The 23,967-nt window shown below is 37.2% G+C and overlaps 4 protein-coding genes across 4 annotated transcripts; 3 read left to right on the top strand and 1 right to left on the bottom strand.

The window, feature by feature from the left end:
- Positions 1–1,183: 1,183 nt before the first annotated feature.
- Positions 1,184–6,218, top strand: LOC126626146 (FKBP12-interacting protein of 37 kDa). Its single transcript, XM_050295371.1, has 14 exons — positions 1,184–1,348; positions 1,470–1,509; positions 1,607–1,665; positions 2,434–2,501; positions 2,619–2,655; positions 2,903–2,990; positions 3,155–3,219; positions 3,296–3,373; positions 3,708–3,755; positions 3,918–3,971; positions 4,357–4,518; positions 5,008–5,077; positions 5,390–5,445; positions 5,847–6,218. Exons 1-14 carry the CDS (start codon positions 1,334–1,336, stop codon positions 6,012–6,014), a joined length of 1,008 nt encoding a protein of 335 aa, XP_050151328.1. The 5' UTR covers positions 1,184–1,333; the 3' UTR covers positions 6,015–6,218.
- Positions 6,219–11,934: 5,716 nt separating this feature from the next.
- LOC126626150 (uncharacterized) lies at positions 11,935–13,540 on the bottom strand. The gene is made up of 2 exons (XM_050295375.1): positions 12,565–13,540; positions 11,935–12,391 (listed from the first exon to the last, which is right to left on the bottom strand). The coding sequence occupies exon 1, from the start codon at positions 13,472–13,474 to the stop codon at positions 12,656–12,658; it is 819 nt and encodes a 272-aa protein (XP_050151332.1). The 5' UTR covers positions 13,475–13,540; the 3' UTR covers positions 11,935–12,391; positions 12,565–12,655.
- Positions 13,541–15,999: 2,459 nt separating this feature from the next.
- On the top strand, positions 16,000–19,772 carry LOC126626142 (galactinol--sucrose galactosyltransferase-like). The gene is made up of 4 exons (XM_050295364.1): positions 16,000–17,220; positions 17,880–18,057; positions 18,379–18,743; positions 19,200–19,772. The coding sequence occupies exons 1-4, from the start codon at positions 16,000–16,002 to the stop codon at positions 19,770–19,772; spliced, it is 2,337 nt and encodes a 778-aa protein (XP_050151321.1).
- A 1,109-nt stretch (positions 19,773–20,881) lies between these two features.
- Positions 20,882–23,621, top strand: LOC126626144 (proline-rich receptor-like protein kinase PERK10). Its single transcript, XM_050295369.1, has 3 exons — positions 20,882–21,281; positions 21,580–21,861; positions 22,360–23,621. The coding sequence occupies exons 1-3, from the start codon at positions 21,087–21,089 to the stop codon at positions 23,470–23,472; spliced, it is 1,590 nt and encodes a 529-aa protein (XP_050151326.1). The 5' UTR covers positions 20,882–21,086; the 3' UTR covers positions 23,473–23,621.
- Positions 23,622–23,967: the final 346 nt, after the last annotated feature.

Genomic DNA, 23,967 nt, shown 5'->3' with positions numbered 1-23,967 from the left:
CAACTAAAATTTCTAATTTTTAATTTTAAAAATATAGTAACATACATAGAAATAAATTATTATATTAATTTCAGGGACCTCGATAAAAAATTAAAAACCAATAAGGTTTCATTCAAAGAATATTCATAACTAAGGACCGCATCCAAAGTCTCCCTTTCAATAAACATCATTAATTATTTCAATAATAAAATATTTTTTATTTCTAAATATATTCATTTAATGTTAGAAACATTACATTTGTTATTTTTATATCTATGGCTAAATTTTTTATCATATATTTTTATTTTTAGTTTGTATCCATTTTTAATTTGCAACTTTTTTTTTTTAAATTTGTACCAATTTTCTTTTCAGTTTTAATTTGTACCCCTATATTAATTCCTTTTTGTGCCCATTTTTCTAAAAACTCTTATCTGTATTTGTACCCATATTTTTTAATTTATTTGTACCCATTTTTAATTTTTCTAAATGTACCCATGCTAATTATATGTATTTATTTTATGTTTTAACATATATCAATAATTATTTTTTAAAATATGTTAATATTTATGTGGGTACATTATTTTTTGGCTATAATTTTTGTGAAGAACAATATTACTCTAAAATTGATTTTTAAGTATTTATTATATTTTAAAATATTATTTGAATTTGTTTAAATTTCATAATTTGTGGGACATTAAACGCATAAATGCATGAGTTAAATATCTTAAATGAGGCTAAGGACCTCGATCAATATATTTAAGCAAATATGGTTCTAGTATAACAATTAGGTTGATTAGGGACCTAAATCAAAATGACCCTAATTTTAATAATAACTGGTGGATTGATTTGGTAATTAGAGATTTCCTCTTAAATTAAAAATCTTATGTTTCCCGAACCATGACAAGTGGCCTAAAAGAAAAAAAGATGAGGTCCTGGGTTCGATACTTTGTAAGCTGTGAATCAGCTTGATCCTGACCACAAGTAGCGTGGAATTCCTAACTAGCCTCCTCCAGACACGAAAGTAATGGATAATCGTGGTTCGCCACCAATTGTCCATCTTTAAAAAAAAAAAAAAAAAAAACAAAGATTTTCGAAAATGACATAGTTATAGGTTCATCCCTTAAAGCCCAATGGATCATTTTTATAAAATGGGCTCCATTTCTTAGAAGGCCTATCGGGAATATTACAGTAAGGCGGTCAAAGTGTGGAACCGCGCGCAGCTGATAACTGCTCTTTCCCCCCAAACCCAAAACCCCTTTGTTTCCGATCCGCTCTGCATCAAACAGCTTGTACTTCCAGCTTTGCAGCTACAGTTCGCTTATCAAGTTCTAGGGTTTTGAAGATTTCAAATTCCATGGCTACCCATGACGTAAGCTCTCCAAACCCCTTCAGCTACTGCCTCAATTTCCGCATTTAGTTCGATTTTAGGGTTTAATTGTTCTAATTCTAAGTGATTAATTCGAACGCGTTTTTGATTTGTTAAAATACAGGATGATGACTTCGGTGGCGATTCTCCCAGTCCCAGGCGTGGTATGATTAACTTTCTTGGCAACCAAACAGCGTGGCTCTGAATGTGTGATTGAATTTTGCTTATTGATTTCTGCATCTTGGTGTTTTACCAATCTAGGTAAAAAGAGAAGCTTTGGCGATGACGACTTAGAATTTGATCCTTTCGGCTCGAAACAGGTATTGCATTTTATTCCTGCCAGGCATCTGCTTGAAATTGCTTCCCTGACTCGTAAGTGCTTTTACTGGAAGTGCTACCATGAGAAGCACATCGAAATTTTTAATAAATCTAAGTGCATTTTGAAAAAGCACTTGATAGAAGCACATAGTACGTGCTACTTCTGAAACGCACTTCCTAGTGCTTTTTCGACTCAAAAGCACTTTTGGCTTGTTCCTTCAGAAGTGATTTTAGCTGTTTTAAAGGCACTTAGATCTGGGTATCTTTATTCTTTGGCCTACTGTCTAGGTTGGACCTATATGAAACAATGGTAAAGTAAAAAAAAATTTGGATTCACTACAGTATTGGTGTACAACAGTGTGTTTTAGCAAATAGTTTAGGTGAAGTATTGAAGAATGCAGAGATGCTGTTTTGGAAGTTAGGTTCCATTTGTGGAGAAAGAAAAAGTTTTTGGGTGAGAAAAGACTGTAGTTGTAATTCAAGTATGTTGATGCACTTCAACAGAACAGTTATAGTTGGGACGTGATTTAACATTTATTGCCCACAGTCAACAAATTTTGTAAAAGAGTTGGATATATAATGCGTACTAAATCGAATAGTTTTTATAAAATTGTACTTGTCAAACGGAAGGATGCTCCTAAGAATCTGCCTCTGATAAACATGCATTGCCCTCCACAGATTCTTTCTTATATAAGAGTTTTCTTTGTACATTCCCCTTTCTTCAGTTTTCGTTCCATTGAAGGAAAATAAAATGATCTTTTACAATGTAGGGTAACTCGAAAGTTGAAGAAACTGCTCCTGGTGGTGCAACAGCGATGATTTTGACTCTTCGTGAGAGGTATTATGAAGTAATGTGTTATGTTCTACTGATCAAACTTCTATACCACTGGCAATACTGAAGCATTGAATTTTCTTTAGGCCTGAGTTTTTAATTTTTATTGTATTTGTTTTGCAGTCTTCAAAACTGTAAGGATACTCTTGCAACATGCCAAGTACGCATTCCTAATTCAACTCTTTCCTTCTCTTATCAATTCTTTGATAACAAATTCCATTTAATTTGTAGTCAAATAGGTAAAATATTTGATGCTTACAGTTGTGGAGATAGATTGAATGAACATAGTTTCATCACGAGCTTGAAAATTTCATGGCACTATGCATTCACGACAGTCATTCTTGTTAGATGGTTCTTCTCCATTATTAAATTCTCTGTTTGTTAACAATTACTTGGCTTGGCTACAGACAGAACTTGAAGCTGCGAAATCTGAGATTCAAAAGTGGCATTCTTCATTTCAGAATGAACCCTGCTTAGCTTCTGGAACTTCTCCTGGTTAGTCCCATACTAGCCTTTCAGGGCATCCTGCTGCTTTGCCCGTCCTTGTTTTGTTATGTCCAGAGTGAGATTATATGTTTTTGACAATAAACTTATCTTATGATCATTTTACATGCATTATCTGAATGTATTAACAAATATGATTTCAACCTATCTTGTAGATCCTAAACTGGTCATCAATTATCTTCAGTCCCTGAAAAACTCCGAGGAGTCATTGAAAGAACAGGTTAGTGTTAAATGTTTCTTTTCATAAGTCATCGGTAATCTTGAGCTTTTTGTTCACGGGTTGTTCTTATTATCAGTTAGAGAAAGCAAAGAAAAAGGAAGCTGCGTTCATTGTCACATTTGCAAAACGGGAGCAGGAGATAGCAGAGCTCAAGGTAATATCTTTTGCATGTGATGTATCATGTACCTCTCTCATGTCAGAATGTAAGTGCATGATAGCATATTTGCTATTTTTGTAAATATCTTTTGCATGTGATGTATCATGTACCTCTCTCATGTCAGAATGTAAGAGCATGATAGCATATTTGCTATTTTTGTAGGATGATTTTATTTGTAAAAAGTAAAGAGAAATTAATTCATGCGCCTTTCTCATGTCAGAATATAAGAGCTTGATAGCATATTCCGCTTTTTTAGTAGGAAGATTTTATTTGTAAAAAGAGTAAGATTAATTCTCTGTGACCATAAAGACCTAACTTATTTAAAATGCAGTCTGCAGTCCGGGAGCTTAAAGCTCAACTCAAGCCACCATCAATGCAGGTAGTTTAAAATCCATTAGTTTTATATGATTCTAAAATTGCCTACATTGAGCTTTTGAAATTTCAGACCAGTGGTAGTTATTAATTTTTGGTTTGGTTGTAAATTCTCTTTATGATTCATTTCAACCTGGTCTGCAATTCTTTGTGCTGATTAATTGTACAGGCAAGAAGATTGCTACTCGATCCAGCAATTCATGAGGAGTTTACTCGTCTAAAGGTTAATCTTTTGAAGCTGCTGGTCTGCATTTCTTTTTTAAGCTTTTACTATATCTGTTCATTATAGCACACACATCCCTTTTTTTCCATGTATACACAAATAAATTACATTATAAGTCTGAGAAATAGATACTGAAGGGAGGAATCCTTGTGAGAAGAAAACAAAAAAGGTTGGGAAATTTTTTTATATAGCACTTCAGGTGGATAACTTTTCTTTATGTTCTTTTTCGTGAATCGGCTTTACCTGCTTGTATCGATTAAAGGAAAAAATTGATATATTATATGAAGGCAATTGTGAGACTCTGCAAGTATTTTCTTTTCCTACGTTTTCCTTTATATTTATAAATAACTTATCTATGTGTTTTCTATTGGTGCTTTAATGTTAGACTTTGGTTGAGGAGAAGGAAAAAAAGGTGAAGGAGTTGAAAGAAGATATCGAAGCTCTTTCATTTACTGCGGCAAGCAAGATGGGGAAGCAGTTAATGGCTAAATGTCGGACACTCCAAGAGGAAAATGAGGAGATTGGCAATGAAGCTTCTGAGGGAAAGGTGCTGCTGTTGTACTTCCAATATATTAGATGTTATTATATGCTTTCCATGTTTTGCTACTTCCATCCACATATATAATTAATATCTTTTGTTTTTCCCTGCAATTTTGTTTACTTGTTCAATTTTCCTGGGGTTGAGACATTAATAGAGGATTTTGCATGTCTACATGCACATTTTATCAACTCTTCACATTTTCAATATGTTGAAATGGGATTAGGCTAGACAGTAAACAATCATTGGATTTTTCAAATTCTTTTGAGCACCCGAGCCCCTTTGAATAAATAATACTGATTTTGGCACAAAAGTATGTTGTTAGAACAGAATCGAACATAGACATCTTTGATGCCTTAATATGTGCTTGCTTATGAAAAAACTAATCTCCTTAGGTTTTCGAACAAATACACCTTATTCTCTTGGCGATGGTCATCTGTTTGTTATATCATACACCAACGATCTGGTTAACATGAGTTTGCTATTGTTGGTGTGCAGATGCATGAATTATCTATGAAACTTGCGTTGCAAAAATCCCAAAATGCAGAACTCAGAAGTCAATTTGAAGGTCAGTGATAAATAAATCAAAACTTTAGTTATCAACTTATCAGTATTGCTCAGATTAGTAGAATGTGTGCGCTAAATGGTACATCCAATGCCCCTGCACCTGTTGTATATTTGGAAACCATACTGCATGACTGCGTATGTCACTATAATTGTTCAATTGAGCTTCTCTTTCCCCAAAGCTGTTATTTAAACTATTGTTTTTTAATGTCAATGATAATTTCTTTATGCATTGTACTAGAAAAATGTTATTACATCTTGGATTTTATATTGTCAGGTCATTCCCCATTCATTCTTTTTGTGTTTCTACGTACAGGGTTGCACAAACACATGGAGGGGCTCACAAATGATGTTGAAAGATCAAATGAAATGGTTTTCTTTCTTCTCTCGACTTTCGTCGTTTTTTGGTTTACAGAGATCGTACATCATCCTAGCTTCATAGATGCACAATTTAAACTTTTCTGTTTTGTTTCGATATTGCGCCAAATTTGCTGCCATTTTATCGATCACAGCTTAAATTAAGACCACTCGTACGGATTACATCCAATCCTTTAGTTGATTACCCTGCCCTTCCTGTATTATTCAGTTTAGTTTGATATTACGAGTCCTATTATTCGTTCCTCGATTCTGTGATCTTAGAGTAGTTGTCAATCTGATTTGGTTTATATATTTGAACTAATGGTGTATGATCAAGAGAAATATATCCGATGTGACGATGTCTAGCGAATTTGTTACTCAATGAGAGTCAGAATTTAAAGCTTCTGCCATTGCAGGTGCGTATCACGCAAGAGCAGCTAGAGGAGAAAGACCGTGAAATCAAACGGTTAAAGCAGGAGCTGGAGCAGAAGAGCTTGATAGGGAAGGAGAAGGCAGATCCAGCTTCTGACCCTAAGAAAGCTAGCGACGATGATGAGATGGTACCTGGAGAAGTCGACAGCTGAAGTAAGAACAAGATAATTGTAGGACACAATCTTCGTTTACAATCCTCATTTTGTATGTACATTAACGTTCGAGGTTTTTTTTTCGCTCAGAACATTTTTGTTATGTAAAAGTAACTTGTGAAACTTAGGCCGCCGGAATTGAGGTTAAAGTTCTTGATGCTTGACGTGCAGTTGCATGGCTTCATATCATTCATTCATACAAAACGGAATCGTTCTTGTTTTATTACTTAAATTGAATTCCTGCATGCCACCCCTCTCTATTGCGGGAGAATGACTTGCATGAAACGATAACGTCAAATGGGGTTATTGCCCAAATTTATCATGCCTCGTCATGAAAAACATTAAAACGGTTTACTCTACTGCTACTTTGGCTTCCTGTTTTTAGTATGGAACCACACCTTTGCGTTAACAGGTCTTCTCACATGTGACGATATTTTAGCAAAATACGTGAATATTTTTTTTTTTGAAGAAAATACGTGAATATTTATGAATAACACGAACACTTGTCGTCCTTAAAAATTTTCACATATTGAACAACCAACTTTAATGCCATATAAAAAAATTTGAACTGCCATCACAAAATCAATTCGCAATATAAACGTAAACATGCAGAACTTTACCATTTTAATTCGTGACAACACCAGCTAGTCTGGATTTGAGACAAGTTGATAGAGGCAACGCATGTGAAGGCTTGTTGATGAGGTGTTAAGCGCAGCTGTGGGCGGTGGGATATTGACCGTGGGAGGTCCAGTAATCCGAAAAGCTCATGGCTCATGCATGCAGACAACGAAGCTCTTGGGATGCCAAGTGTAGGCTGAGGTGTCTGTGTGCGTGGCACTCAGTGTTCGCCATGCACGGAATCGGTCGAGAATTTGAGAGCGATGTCACTTCCCTGTCTAATCTTCATCCCAGCTAGCAGACAATAGACACCTACTTGCCTACTTAATTAGTTGGGACATTTTGGATATGGTTCCTACCTATCAATATTTTTTGACTGAAATCTTGTTAGTTTTTAATTTTTTATTGAAGTTACTGAAATTAATGTGATAATGTATTCTATGTAGGTTACTATATTTTTTAAATTAAAAATTAAAAATTATAATTGTTTGTATTAAAGTGATTTTAAATTAAAAAAACCCCATAATTTGTGGATTAAAATTGTTAAAATATAAATTATATTCTTCAATATATTGTGTGTGTATATATGTATGTATATAAACATGGGTACATTCATCAAAATTAACAAAAAAATTATTGTACCAAAATATGGGTACATTCTTCAAAACCACACAAAAAATAATAGATATTAGGCTTAATAACATTAGTAAATTTCTTTGATTAAACTTGACATTGATACATTCTCAAATCAAGAAAAAGAATGTACCCATATAAGTATAAAAATGGATTGGAAAAAAATTGAAATTGAATAGATTTTATATAAAAAAAAAGGTACATTTTACTACAACAAATTGGTATATTTAAAAATGAGTACATTTTAAGATAAAAAAAAAATAAAAAAATTAACTGAATGAGTATATATAAGATTAAAAAATTGGAAACCTTTTTATAAAAAAAATTAAGGGGTACAAACTTATTCTATTTTCTTTTGGAAATGTTTTGAATTGAAAATTAGGTAGGAGTTTAATTGTGAGTATTAAAATCCTAAATCAATTATTAATTTTTTTTTAAAAATTATGTAAATGACATGTAAATTCATTATTGCATTAATGTTAGGGACCTTGATCAAAATATGAAAACTAATAAGGTTTCAATAAAAAACATTAGTAACTAAGGACTGGATACTAATTTTTCCTATTTAGTTTGTTGTTTGTTGTGTTGGAGTGTGGTAGTTCATCATCTGGATCCAACCTTTTGGTTTGATTAAGATCCAGATTATTTGTTGTTCCCCTCTCTTTGTTTTCTAAGGAAAATTAAGCAAGATCCCATAACATTGAAACTTTAATTTGGAGGAATCATCTGGTCGGAAATGGCCGGAGTAAATTAGAAGCTGAGGGATTTAACATATAGCTAGAAAAGTGAGATAGACCCAGAAAATGCTAAAAATAAGGAACAACAAACAATGGTAATCTTAGGGAAACTAAATTTATAAACATAATTTTGAAAATTAAACAACACGAAAATTAATGATTGATTTATTACTTAAAGCGTTGATAAACGTGCTGCTTATTCCTAATATTGTGTCGTGAAATTACTTTATATCACAACCCTATCCCATGCCACTACTCTCTTCATGGTTACGCTTACCACTTACGAGGGTTCATAACTTGTTCTATATTTTTGTTGCATCCCATCCCACTCCTATATCTTTTTCTTTTACCAAAATTACCTCTTACTGTTCATTACGGTTGGTCTCTGAACTATAGTTGAATTGTAGTTTTAATCCCTGAACTAACAATCTATTAAATTTGGTCTCTAAACTTAATAAAATGTGGAACATTGGTCCTCTGATGTCAATTTTGTTAGATTTTCCGTTAGAGTGCTTGAGTGGCAGGTTTAAGGGGCCCACACTTAAATAATTCAATGCTACTTGGATTAGAAATATTTATAAAAAAAAATTAGGAAAGAAAAAATTAAAAAAAAAAAATTCAATAGACTCACCCGCACTTCACCAACTCTTGCAGTCCACCCCTTCATCTTTGAGACTTTGACCAACTCCCCAGCCTACCTCCCATCTCCATCTCCCAATCCCCACAACCCAGCCGATCCTCAACCCGTAGCCCACAAAGTTCCGACCTATGTGCGGTGAGGGTTTCGATTGTGGGTGGTGGGAACTAGAGATTGAGTTGTCAAGGCAGCGTGGAGTAAGGTGCTGTAAGGATGGAGGTCATTGTGTGAAGTAGTTTGGAAAGGAAGATTGTGTTCCAAATTTAGATTTGAACTTTTCTATGGTTCGGTTGTTGGGAGAGTGCTACAGCGACAACTGGGCTTGGAGAGGTGGGCAGAAGGCAGATAGAAGATAGAAAATTAAACCATTTTTATTTTATGTATTTTCTTTTTCCTTCCTGTGCGTTTGTATTTTTTTTTATAAATTTTTAGCCCACATGGCATCCACATCAACAAAAATGTGAAGCCCACAAATACCACATCATGAAAGTAAGGAAAATCTCAGTGTTAGTACCCAAGTGTTAATCTACAGAAATGTAGTGTGAGAAGAAAAAGGAATTCGAGAGCTTTTAGAGAGAGAGAGAGAAGGAAGAAAAACTGAAGAACTTTCGTATATTGATTTCTTAGAACTTAAGCATATCACACAACGTTTATATATCTGTCAATTCTTCTAACAGCCTAACTAACTAACAGACTCTCTAATCTTCATACAAGTGGCATAATCTCAGCCACACAACCTATCTCTATCATCCTCCCTCAATCTTATGGTTGGAAGATCCTAGCATGAGATTGTTACAATGAACACGAAACAACGGAGCACTGAGTCCTTTAGTTAAAATATTTGCAAATTGCTCATTTGATGACACAAACTGCACCAAAAGCTTGTTGGTTGCGACCCTCTCCCGAACAAAGTGCACATCAACCTCAATGTGCTTGGTCCGTTGATGTTGAACTGGATTGAAGGACAGGGCGATAGCAGAAAGATTATCACAAAATAGCACAGGGGGTGCAGATATGGGAATGTGAAGAAAGGTAAGAATTTGGTGAATCCAATCAAGCTCTGCCGCCGTGGAAGACAAAGCTCGATACTCAGCCTCAGTGGAGGACCTGGAGACGGTTTGTTGCTTCTTGGAAGACCAGGAAATGGGATTATGTCCTAAAAACACAACCAAGCCGGTTGTAGAACGGCGATCATTGGGATCACCGGCCCAATCCGCATCACTAAAAGCATGTAAGGCCAAATCACCTTGTGAATAAGAAATGCCAACATCCATAGTTCCCTTCAAATATCTCAAGATCCGTTTGACTGCAGTGAAATGAGAGACCATTGGATTTTGCATGAATTGACATACTTGATGCACAAAAAATGCAATATCAGGTCTTGTGAATGTAAGATACTGCAGGGCACCTACCACACTTCTATATAATGTGGGATTAGAACAGGGCTCACCATCATCCTTTAATAACCTGTTGTAGGGAAGACAAGGTGTATCATAGGCCTTTGAGTCAATCATTTCTGTTTTAGCAAGTAACTCTTGGACATACTTTTGTTGGGACAGAACCAAACCATTAGAAGTCTTAGAAATCTGAATCCCCAAAAAAAAATGAAGATGACTTAAGTCCTTGATATCAAACTCAGATGTGAGATCAGTGATCACTTGTTGTATCTCAGTGGTTGCACTTCCTGTGATGATTATGTCATCAACATATAACAATAATATCACAATCTGTGAGCCAACATGTTTCACAAATAAGGAAGAATCTGAGTAAGTATTTTGAAATCCCAATTTAGGCAGAAAAGTAGTGAACCTGTCATTCCATGCCCTTGGGGCCTGCTTCAATCCATAGAGAGACTTGTGCAATTTACACACTAATGAGGGATTCTGTGGATCCACAAAGCCAGGTGGCTGGGCCATGTACACTTCCTCTTGGAAAACACCATGTAGAAATGCATTCTTAACATCAAGTTGCCTAAGAGACCAATTGAAGTGGGCAGCAAGTGCTAAGACAATCCGCACTGTGGTCGGTTTAACAACCGGACTAAAAGTTTCACTATAGTCAAGACCAGGTTCTTGACTGAATCCTTTGGCAACCAAACGAGCTTTATGCCTTGCAATTGACCCATCTGAATGCCTCTTTATTTTGAAGACCCATTTGCACCCCACTAGATTTTTATTGGTTGGTAATGAAACCAAACTCCAGGTTCCTTGACCATGTAATGCACTGATTTCCTCCTGCATGGCTTCAAACCAAACTGAACTCTTAAGAGCTGACTTATATGTTGAGGGTTCACAGAGAGACATATCAACATCTTTGGAAGCATCAAGTGTAGATAAAAACACCTTTTTCTTGCTGATACCACTCTTACTCCTAGTCTGCATAGGATGGAGATTGAGCGGTGGTATGGAATGAACCACTTGAAGTGTATCAGAACTATGATCAAGTGCCACAAGGATATGATGATTGTCAGAACCTTCACCAGTAATGGACGGAATAGGCCTCTGTGTATCTAATGAAAAAGATGATGTTTGAGATATGTGGGGAGACAATGCAATAATGGAGGAATGTAGGTGTGATTGAGTTGGACTTGCAGTTGGAGACAAGGAAGATGATACGGGATTTGTGTTTGTATCATGGGGTAACATGGTGACTACATTGTGGGTTGTAACGACAAGGGGAGAAGGTTGAGCATTAGAGTTCACAGAACATGAAGATGGTGAAGTGGTGTGTGCCAATAAATCTGTATAAGGAAATTCCTGCTCACTAAACACAACATGTCTAGAAATAAAGAACCTGTGCTGAGAAACTGCATAACATATGAAACCCTTGTATCTGGAAGCATAACCCAAAAAGATGCATTTGGTTGTCTTGGGTTGAAGTTTGGTAGTATTATATGGTCGGAGAAGAGGATAACAAGCACATCCAAAAATTCTTAAGTGTTGAATCACTGGAACTGCACCATACAAAACTTCAAATGGAGACTTATGGGATAAAATGGGAGTAGGCATCCTATTGATAAGATAAATGGTTGTTTGACATGCAAATGACCAAAACTTAGAAGGCAATTTAGCTGTTTGAAGGAGTGAAATTGTGGTTTCAATAACATGTCTATGTTTTCGTTCAGCCATACCGTTTTGTTCGGGGGTATATGGGCATGATTTTTGATGTGAGATGCCATTTTGTAGAAGAAATTACTGAAGGGATTTACTTATGTACTCACCACCACCATCACTTTGCAATATTCTTATTTTGGCAGAGAATTGAGTGAGAACATAAGCATGAAAACCAACAAAAGTAGCACAAAGATCAGATTTATTAACCAAAGGGAAAATCCATGAATACTTGGTACATTCATCAATGAAGGTAACATAGTACTTATAGCCATCCACAGATAAACAAGGTGCAGGACCCCAAAGATCACTATGCACCACTTCAAAAGGAATTACAGATTTATTGACACTTGGGGAAAAGGGAAGTTTGCAGAATTTGCCCTCTAAACAGCTTTGACAAAGTACAGGACTAGAATTTTTAGGAAATGCAACATTGGATTTATGTAACATTAGAGACACAACAGAATTAAAAGGATGGCCTAATCTATTGTGCCATATAGTAGAGTTAACAAGCTGACCAAGAAGGGCTTTATGATGGACCATGCCGTGAGAAGGTGTAGAACAAACATTGGCACGAGAAGAGATCGGGTAAAGTCCATTACTGCACAGTCCTTTGTAGAGTATCCGCCCTGTGGCCTTGTCCTGGATCCAAAAACAGAAGGCATCAAATATAAGCCAACAGTTATTGTCCAAACAAATTTTGTGGACTGATAAAAGATTCTGTGATAATTTGGGCACATATAACACAGAATTCAGTTTTATAGGATGTATAGAAGGCTTGATAACAGTGTTACCAATGTGTGATACATGTAAACCTTCACCACTTGCAGTTTGAATGACTTCATTAGTGGGATAAGGAGAAGCCAAAGACAGATTTGAAAGATCAGCAGTTATGTGGTCTGTGGCTCATGAATCAGTGAGCCATACTTGTGAAGCAGATGAGGGGACTGCTGAATGAGTGGGCTGGGACACCATAGTGTGAAAGGCCTGCATTGGCGCTTGAGATGGAAACTGATGTCCATGACCCCGTGAGGAAGACCCTTGTGGAAAAAAATTCATTTGAGCGTAGGGATACCCTTGTTGGGGATAAGAAGGCATGAGAGAGTATTGAGTACCAGCACCAATATAGTTTGGACCTTTTTCATTGTAGAAGCAGAACCAAGTGCTATGATTAAACCGGCCACAAATGTGGCATCTTGATTTCTCAGGTTGTGGAGCAAAAAAACTAGATTGCTGCTGATTGGGAAAAGCACCAAGTACACCAGGACTTGGAGTTTGTATAACATGTGTTTGAGTAGGAAGGTACTGGCTTGGTAAATAGCTCCTATTAGTTTGATTAAGCTTGCCCTTGCCCTTGTTCTTGTAAGCATTGAACTGCTTGAATCCATTAGGTGTAGAACCAGATTGAATAGGCCCTTTTTGAGTTGAATGATTTGCAACCATAGCTGTCAGAAATGGTGCATTGACAGTAGACTCCAAAATAGCCTCTTCAGCAAAAAGTTGGGATCGAAACTCCTTTAGAGAAATAACACTCTCACGCCCCCTTATCACAGTTCGAAATGTGTTATATTCTGCTGGTAAACCATTCAATGCAAGTATGACAATATCTTCATCAACAAAATAGACTCCAGCAGCAGAAAGATAATCTTTGGCCTCCTTAATCTTCTGTAAGTATTGAGCAACAGAGTCGGAGCCTTTTTTAATTGTTTGCAGGTTTGATTTCATCTGAAAAACACTAGTCTTAGAGACAGTGGAGAATTGTTCTTTCAATCTAATCCAGAGATCCTTAGAGCTTGTACTACCAATAGCATACGACATAGCCACAGGACTCAAAGATGCAGTGAGTAACTGCATCATAGCTTTATCATGCATCATCCAAATCAAATATTCATCACTATCAGATGAACGAGAAGAATCAGAGTCTCCAGACGAAGATGAATGTCTAGCAGGACATGGATGAGTACCATCAACAAACCTTAAAATTCCATTACTTTCAAGCAGTAATTTCATTTGAAAATGCCAATTGAGATAGTTCGAATCATCTAGCTTAACATTCACAGATGTAGAAATTGATGAGACTAGGGCAGTTATTGGTGATTGAAGGAGCTGTAATTGAGAAGCAGTTACCATATTTGCTGAATGATTGATCGAAAAACAGCCGAATTGTCTCTGAGAAAAAATACCAAACACCTGGAGGGCACGAATTGAAGAAGACGAAGAAACAACCAGAATGCAGTTGCAAAGCACCAGAGAGCAAAAAGAAAACCCTAGATTCCAGAGAAGACGAAACAATTCAAGCAAAAAACACCGTGAAGAAGCAAGAGGTCAGAAGAAGACGAAGTATCAGAGTTGCGGAAGCTTCGGATCGAAGATTAAGCGTGAGCGTTCATGGCGATTGATACCATGTTAATCTACAGAAATGTAGTGTGAGAAGAAAAAGGAATTCAAGAGCTTTTAGAGAGAGAGAGAAGTAAGAAAAACTGAAGAACTTTCGTATATTGATTTCTTAGAACTTAAGCATATCACACAACGTTTATATATCTGTCAATTCTTCTAACAGCCTAACCAACTAACAGACTCTCTAATCTTCATACAAGTGGCATAATCTCAGCCACACAACCTATCTCTATCACCAAGGACTAATGCTTCACATTTTGTCAAGTTGAAGGACTAAAACTAATGGAATTTTAGTTCAGGGACCAAAACTACAATTCAATCAAAGTTAAGGGACATTTTCTCCAATTTACTTTTTTATTATTTCTTACCAACCTAATAAAAATGATAAATGACAAGTGTCTCATCTTGGTAGAATTTTCATTTTTCAGCTTTTTATACATACATACACACATACACACATACATACATACATACATATATATATATATATATATATATATAATTTCTGACCCTCGCATTAAATATCTAAAAAAAAAAAAAAAAAAAAAACAACGGATAAGTTAAACACGAGTACGAATTCATTGTAGCCTTTTCATATTAACACTAACAAAAATAACTCACCAAACAAATTACATTAACGAAGCTTTCTTAATTTCCTTCTATTTTTGGCCGGAAACCTAACCCTAATTATGTAGTAGTACAAACTGAAAATATGACTTTAGCCCCTGAAATTTAATTTTCTCCACATAAAACCCGTCATAAGTTTTTTACTCAAATAAAACCCATTAACTAGATTCCACATCAGCAAATTCATTAATTATAATTGACTTTACACATTTAAAAAATTTCGATGCCCAAAATACCGTTATTTGAATGTTTGATGTACACAATTAGTTCCATATAGATTATAAGGGAGAATTAATGATTTTACGAAAATAATAAATAATAAATTTATTTACCTACAAAAAATGTTATTTGATTCAGTGCACCTACTATTCAAATTTTAAAATGTTAGATTGCTTAAAAGAAGCAAAATAATTTCTCCACTATATGTAAAAAAACATGCAAAATAATTTACCTACATAATAAAGCAAACCCAATGTATGCAAAATACATGCAAAATAATGTACCTACATAAAAAAATATTATTATTTTATTCAATACTATTTTACCTATTATTTTGTACATATAATAATAAAATGTGCCCAATATATATGATGATACATACAAAATAATATACCTACAAAATATATGTTATTTGCTCATCATAAATTTACATATAGGTAGATTAATTAGTATAATATGTTTGATCATATATGTAGTATTGTGCATACATATGTACATATATATATATATATATTGAGCTTGTGGTAGTACTAGATACATTTGAACGTATATATATGTGTATGTGTGTGTTAGGGGTAAGGTGAGTAATAATATTTATTGATTTATTTTGATTGTTGTGGTACAAGTTGTAAATATTTTGTATTAATAGGTCAATTACTTTCCTACATGGCAATCGCTTTTAAATTTAAGTTTTATTTGAATGTTTATAATTAGGTGGGTTTTTATATAGAAAATAAGAGTTACATGGGTCTATATCTAAAGAACCCTAGTACAAATGATTCATCCTTGTACATTTTCATCACTCATTCTTTGGCAAATCAGAAACTTTTTTATCTCTCTCTTGGTCTAAAGCAAATCACAAACCTGAACTAATTAAAAGTGTCTTCACACACACACCAACCGCTTTACAAATCATATCTCTATATAACCCCCCACTCCCTATTACCGAGTTCTACTCACCAAGCTACCACAATCTCTCTCACTCCTTATCTCTAAGCTAGGCTTCCATGGCTCCAAGCCTAACAAAGAATGCTCTAGACGTAATGGGCCTTGCAGTGGATGACACATCATCACAACTCCCAATAACTCTCAATGGATCCAACCTTCTCGCTAATGGCCACCCAATCCTCACTGAAGTCCCTCTCAGCGTCACAGCAACCCTGTCACCTTTTAACAAGAGCAAGCCCTCTGGCTGCTTCCTGGGATTCGACGCGGACGAGCCCAAGAGCCGCCACGTGGTCCACATCGGAAAACTCATCGGCATCAGGTTCATGAGCATATTCCGGTTCAAGGTCTGGTGGTCCACCCACTGGACCGGAACCACCGGAAACGACGTGGAGCACGAGACCCAGATGATGCTCTTGGACAAAAACGACTCCGGCCGACCCTACGTTGTGATTCTTCCACTTCTGGAAGGACCCTTCAGAGCCTCTCTCCAACCTAGTCATGCAAACGACGACTATGTGGACATGTGCGTGGAAAGCGGCTCGAAACGTGTCAGCGGCTCGAGCTTTAGAAGCTGCTTGTACATGCACGTCGGCGATGACCCTTATAGTTTGGTCAACGAGTCAATGAAGGTGGTGAGGGCCCACTTGGGGACGTTCAAGCTCCTAGAGGAGAAAGATGTACCAAAAATAGTTGACAAGCTTGGGTGGTGTACATGGGATGCGTTCTATCTTATGGTGCACCCCAGAGGGGTGTGGGAAAGTGTGAAGGGCCTAGTGGAAGGTGGGTGCCCTCCAGGACTAGTCCTCATCGACGACGGATGGCAATCGGTCTGCCACGACGAGGACCCGGTGGAGGGGCAAGAAAGCATGACCAGGATATCAGCCGGGGAACAAATGCCAGGCAGGCTGATTAGTTTTCATGAGAATTATAAGTTTAAGGACTATGAGGGTGCGTCTAGCAAGGGCATGGGTGGCTTTATAAAGGATTTGAAGGAGGAGTTTGGGAGTGTGGAGCATGTGTATGTGTGGCATGCGCTTTGTGGATATTGGGGTGGGATTAGGCCAAGGACTAATAGTCCAGGGATGCCTGAAGAGTGCAGGGTGATTAATCCTAAGTTGTCTCCGGGATTGGAGAGGGCAATGGAGGACATGGCCGTGGACAAAATTGTGAGGAATGGAGTAGGGTTGGTTCTGCCGGAGGTGGCGCACAAGTTGTATGAGGGGATGCACTCTTATCTTCAGTCGGCGGGGATCGATGGTGTTAAGGTTGATGTCATACACGTAAGTTCGTTCTCGAAATTAAGCTCTTTTTATCCTTTTTCACTTTTGAAAAACGTCACAAATTATTTTGCTTACGTAGTACGAGTTTGGACACATGTGCACCGTTTTGAACTTTTCATTACTATACTGTAATATTATTTGGCTCTATAATATATTTTATTGGTTCAAATTATGGAATTGTTATTTGTACTTAGACATTAATTATTTGGATAGCGTGAATGTCATAATGGGGAGATTTTTCAGTGTGACCGGTATACATGGTGGTATACCATGTGTTACTAAACAAATGGTGAGATATGTGTGCTAAAAAATAAAATTTCACATCACTCCTATTAAAACAAGTGGTGTACGACTTGTGTTCCCGTCACAACTAAAAATTTCTCGTCGTAATGGTGTATGTATGATGGTTTGAAACAATGTTATATGACATCTTTGTTCGTAGAGATCATTAACTCAATTCACATTATCAATACGACTAATCATTTTTGTCGACTAAAATTCTATCGGGCATGTAGTTTTTTCTACTAGTGTATTTTATCCTTCGCAAAACAAGGAAACAAAAAGAAAAAGCTATCATTGTCATATTTCAAAGGTGAGTTTGCATATTAAATCGGGAGATATACTGTTGGATTTAATTTCTATTTCATGCCATGGTGCAGTTGCTTGAGATGTTATGCGAGGATTTTGGGGGTCGGGTTGAGCTGGCGAAAGCCTACTACAAGGCACTGACTGCTTCCATGAGGAAGCATTTCAATGGCAATGGGGTGATTGCTAGCATGCAGCACTGCAATGACTTTATGTACCTCGGAACCGAGGCCATAGCCCTTGGACGTGTTGGTATGTAGACTATATATTCCGAGCAAGTATTTTGCATTCGAATTTCTTTTTTGCGATTTACATTACGAACTTATAAGTTACCACTAATTTCCACCATAATCTTTTATTGGAGCCAATTATCCGTTTCAACTTTTACAAGTAGCCAATTATCTCCCCACTGTCAAATTTTCAAATTTTTCATCAACTGACAGGGTGATTGATATACGTCCAGGGAACAATTTGTAGAAAACCTCAATAGTTTTTTTATTTGAAGAATTTGCATTCTCTTATCAGTTATTTGCAGGTCTAACCTATTTCTTCGCATTGATACAAATGTCATAGGAGATGATTTTTGGTCTGAGACGACAGCGGAAGCAGATGGAACATATTGGCTGCAAGGGTGTCACATGGTGCACTGCGCCTACAATAGCCTTTGGATGGGCAACATCATACAGCCAGATTGGGACATGTTTCAGTCTACTCACCCTTGTGCTGAATTCCATGCTGCATCAAGAGCTATATCCGGAGGACCAATCTACATTAGTGACTCTGTCGGAAAGCACAACTTCAAGCTTCTTAAGAGCATGGTGCTGCCTGATGGGTCCGTACTGCGATGTCAACACTATGCCCTTCCTGCTGGGGATTGCCTATTTGAAGACCCTTTGCATGATGGCAAAACAATGCTCAAAATATGGAACCTCAACAAAGTAAGAAACTCTTTTAAAAGCACGGGAAGTGATTTTGGCACTCTTTTTCTCGCTCTACATGGTGTTTGTTTATTGTTTGCATTTGGAACATAAATACCTGCAGAGAGAAGCTAGCGTTGGTCATACGAGAGAAATTGAGTGCATAAATTATTTCTCTAACAGAGAAAACTAGCGTCGGTTATCAAGTACCTGCTTAACTCCATTACAACTGTTAATGGTAGAACATGTGTGACTTAAACTGTTATTGGTTGTGAGTCTCGTGAATGGGCTCCAACCCCCTACCAACGTGATGACAACTGATGCTAGCTTTTCTCCTTTCAAAGTGTAGTAATGTTTGGTAAGCTAGCTAGCTAGCAATAACCCTAAATATTGCTTGAACTGTAAGATAGGGTTTAAAAAGATGCCCTTTTTAGTTTTAGTGCTAACTCAATGTTTTTCGACATGTACTTGCACCAGTGTACTGGAGTTTTGGGTGCTTTTAATTGTCAAGGCGGAGGATGGTGCTCGAAATCCAGGCGGAACAAAATTTTCCCCGACTGCTCGAAGTCTGTGACTTGTTTTGCTAGTCCAAAAGACGTGGAATGGAATCAAGGGAAGAACCCCATTTCAGTACAAGGAGTGACCATATTTGCTGTGTACACGTTCCAGCAGAACAAGCTGAAGCTCTTGAAGCCATCAGAGAAGGTAGAGATTCCACTTGAGCCTTTTAGTTTTGAGCTCCTCACTGTTTCTCCGGTGAGGGTCTTGCGGAAGAAACTGATCCAATTTGCTCCGATTGGATTGGTCAACATGCTCAACACTGGCGGTGCAATTGATTCAGTAGAAGTTGAGGAGCATCAGGGGAACCCTAGTTTGGTGAGAATTGGAGTGAAGGGTTGTGGAGAAATGAGAATGTTTGCTTCAGAAAGGCCAACTGCTTGTGAGATCGATGGAGATGGAGTGAAGTTTGATTATTTTGATAAGATGGTCAGAGTCCAAGTGCCATGGCTTACTTCTTCAAGATCAGTTCTAGTTGACTACTTGTTTTGATCAAATGTAAAGAATTTGATCCTTGTTACTACTTGCTAGCAATTTCAATCTGTAATTCAATCGTGTTTTTTATTTCAGCAAACAGTGTGATATGATATGCCAGATTGGTAAGTGATCATGAACTTAGTGGATTTTATACAAGAAGTATGTTTTAAATTAATAATTTGTTATGGAAAATGCAACGAAGACTATGTTTTAAAATTATATTTTATGAATTATATGATAATTATATATTATGGATTATGATTGAATTCTTTCTTTAATATTTAAATAAGGAATCAACATATGTACGTAGTGTTTAAAATATTTATGAAATTATTGATAATCAAGGGTTGATATGAAAAGAGGTGAAATACAAATTTTATTATATATCGGTGACATATAAGAAAATTAGTGAATACCAACAACATTTATCAATTCACTACATAAATTTTGTTAGAATCTATTGTAGATTTCGAATTTTGGAATTTTTTTGACAATTTTTTCTCTAATTTCGAGTAAAACTGAATGAGTTGATCTGATCCCTACTTCATCACAAATTTCAATAATTTCCTTCAAAGATAATCACTATTAATATCAATATTTTCATAAATTTGCATATCGATATATCCGTCTATATCATAGCTTTTTTCAGAAGGGAATTGTTATTAGCACTCTAAAAATTTCATTCTACACTCCAAACTTTTTATATTAGGAAAAAAAAAACATTCGTGAGGAGTGTAGAATGAGATTTTTGGAGTGCCAATACCACTTCCCTTTTCAAAATTTTGAATCATAACTTGCCAACAGGATCCTCTTCGTATCTTTTGGTGAGGATTCCGAAGAGGATTCTAGAGATCTATAAATTGTGTCCTTCATCGTACATCATGCGGTCATTTTTTGTCAGGTATTGATTGTATTTAATTTTAAATAAAAATATTTAAAATAATTTATGACTGTACTATGTACGATGAACGAATATGATTTATGGATCTCTAAGATTCTCACAAAGAGGATCCGGATTCCATAACTTGTTTCACAATTCTCTTAGTTTTACAAAAAAGTAATAAATAAACAAAAAATATCAAACTTTAGTATTGAGCTTATCTAAAAGAAATTTCGTTTGGGCTTTACCCACCCGCAATCCAACCCAAAAGAGAAAGGAAACATATCAGGAACAGTGGAGGAATCAGCCTCTGCGGCTCCGCTTCAAACGCTGGTCATTTCTCCGTAGGCATCTCCGTCGGGCCACTAAGCACTACAAAATCAGCTGTTTGGATTCTCAGAAAACATGACGGAAGGCACCGGAAAATCTCAGAGAAAATTCCTAGCACGATGAAGACGACGGAGTTCATGGATAAGCAGATCATGGAACTCTCTCGGTCCCACTCCGAGGATTTCTCTCAACTTTCGTACCCTCAACAATTCGATAACGACGACAAGGACGACGACGACGACTCCGTTTCCAGCTTTCAGTTCCGCCCCGCACGACGTGTCGCCTCGCAGGAGCCGCGCATTTCCGCTCTCGAGGTTTGTGCATTTCAAATTTCAGCTAAAGCTTTAACCTTTCTGTGTTTGGTAAATTTGGGAAGTTGAATTTTAACTGTAATTAGGGTTTTGTAAGGAGTTTATTAGTTAAATTTTGTGTTATTAAATCGAATTAAATTCGGTTTAATGTAAATTGATCTGGTAATTTTAAGCTACCAAAGAAAAAAAATTGGAAATTTGAAGTGATATGCTGTTGAATTTTGGAAGTTATATGTCTCGATTCGTGTTCGTGATTGTTGAAGAGTTTCAAGTGATTGCTTGCTTCTGTTATGAATCACAGAGTGGCAGTTCTATGGACTACCTTAACCTTGCAAAATCTGGAAGCAAGTATGCTGTCCAGGCTTGCGAGGATTCGGCATTGATTTCGGTGATTGAGCGAAAGATGAACCAGCATTTTGGCAATCTGTTGCACGCGGTGGAGGGTCTCAGTGCACGAATTTCCCAGCTGGAGACTCGATTACGCCGGCTGGAGAATTCTGTTGACGACTTCAAGGATTCTACTGAAATCAACCATGGGAAGGCTGATGGGAAACTGAGGCAGCTAGAGAATATGCTAAGAGAGGTATTGTGAAATTATCGGTTTTTCCATTTAACCGGTCAATGTATGTTGCATTGTTCAATGAGTAAAACTTAGAGGATGGATAACTTGGGTGGTACAAATTAGGTCCTAGATGCACAGAATTGATATTGATGGCAAATTTATTAGGTCGAAGTTTTTATTTAGCAGGTTCATAGCCAGCTAGGATTTCATGGCAATTATCTGATTTAAATATGCTTGTGAGCTCGACTTTTGTAACACAAGGCGCAATGTACTTGAGTGACCGTGATTCTATTTACTGGAGCACCAACTTTGACCACAGTGTTCAAGTAGTCTTTGGATTTTTGATTTGAACTGTGAGATGTTAATAATTAAAATCATGTTGAAGGCGGTAGGAACTAGGTTTAAGTCTTGTTGCAAGTGATAAACAAAAAAAAGGAAAAATAGTAGTGTGCGGGAAATTCTCTGATACCTGCCAACAGCTTCTTGACATGGTTCGTGTTGCTTGTAAATAAACTGCAGGTTGACAGTGGCATGCAGAATTTGAGAGATAAACAAGAGATAACAGAGGCTCGGTTGGAGCTTGCAAAGCTTCAAATGTTAAAGGGTCAGCAGCAATCGGAAAACCAAGCGAGCAATGTACAAAAAGTTTCATCTCCAGGAGTACAATCATCCGCTCCTCAGCAAAGCTACCAACTGCATTCAGTTCAGGCCCCCACCCTACAAGTTCCTTCTCTTCCTACTAATGATCCCGGAACTCTACCTCATCAGAATTTTCCTCCAGCACCTACAGCACAGGTCCCCACGCAGTCACCTCAGAGTCAAATCCCATCTATTCAATATGCAGATTCTAACTACTCACCACCTGTGCCAAATCCGCAGCCCACACCTCAGATGTACTACAGCTCTCAAGTACAGCATTCGCAACCGCCACCCACTGCACCGTATCAACTTTTTCCATCAGCACCACATCCTTCACTAACCTCACAATCGCAGCAGCTGCCTCAACAGCACCCACCTTTCAATGCTGTTGATCACCAAGCCCAGTTTTCGTTGGTTCATAATCCTGGAGAAACCTCCATACCATCTCAAAGATATCCTCCAAGCTTCCACAACACTTCTAATGCACCTGGCTTGGCTCTCCCACCCCAACAACAGCACTATGCGGGTTCCATGCAATATACGCATGATCAAACCGCAAGCAATCACAACCTGGAGTTTCCCCCTGGGCATGTGCAACCAGTTCAAAATTCACGTTTTGATGATTTTCGTTCCCACGTTGGATCTTCATCTCACGACAGCGGTTCAAACATGAAACATTCGCAAGTCTCGCCAGCCTCTTTAGACCGTTCTGGTGGAAGCAGCTTTTCGAAACTGCCAACTGCCAAGGTATTGCCACACGCAATACCCATGGCTGCTAGTGTGGACAAGGAATCAAGTTCCAGTGGGACTGGAAACAGAATACCGATTGATAATGTCATTGATAAGGTTGTCGCAATGGGATTCCGGAGGGACATGGTCCGAGCAACAGTGAGGAAAATGACTGAGAATGGGCAGTCGGTGGACGTTAATGTTGTGCTGGATAAGCTGATGAACAATGGAGAACAGCCTCAAAGTGGTGGATTTGGCCGGTAAGATATGCACTTGCTTTTGCTTGATTATGATGTATGAGTGTGATATTCAGCTACATGCTTAGTTTTTCTATGTGCTTCTTGCATCCATGTGTAATTACCACCATTTGTTTCTGAATGTAAATATGAAATGACTGGTGACATTGAAATTTATTGTGTGTTGTATTTGTGAATGTAAATTTCACCAAACGTTTGCTTGGATGTTTTGTAATGGATTTTTCACCGGGAAATCGTTCAAACTTGGATTGATTTCGGCTGATTGAGTTGAATTTCAAATGTTACTTGTATTAAAGGTTTAAGTCGTGATCGAGTGACAAAATATTAGAATGTGAGCATCCAACTTAAAATCAACCGGATGGATCCCCCCGAAACCGATTGGTTTTTGCCATGGACACGCATGTAGCCTATATCTTAGGGTGGGCAGGCGTAGCTTGGGATTATTCAAATGGACCTGAACTGGAAAGGAACACTCAGAAGCTTTGAAAGGAGTGACAGCTGG

The sequence above is a fragment of the Malus sylvestris genome, chromosome 6 (genome assembly GCF_916048215.2).
Source record: "Malus sylvestris chromosome 6, drMalSylv7.2, whole genome shotgun sequence".
NCBI classification, from domain to species: Eukaryota; Viridiplantae; Streptophyta; class Magnoliopsida; order Rosales; family Rosaceae; genus Malus; species Malus sylvestris.
Note: the sequence above shows the minus strand (reverse complement) of the source record. Positions and strands in the feature narration are given on the sequence as shown.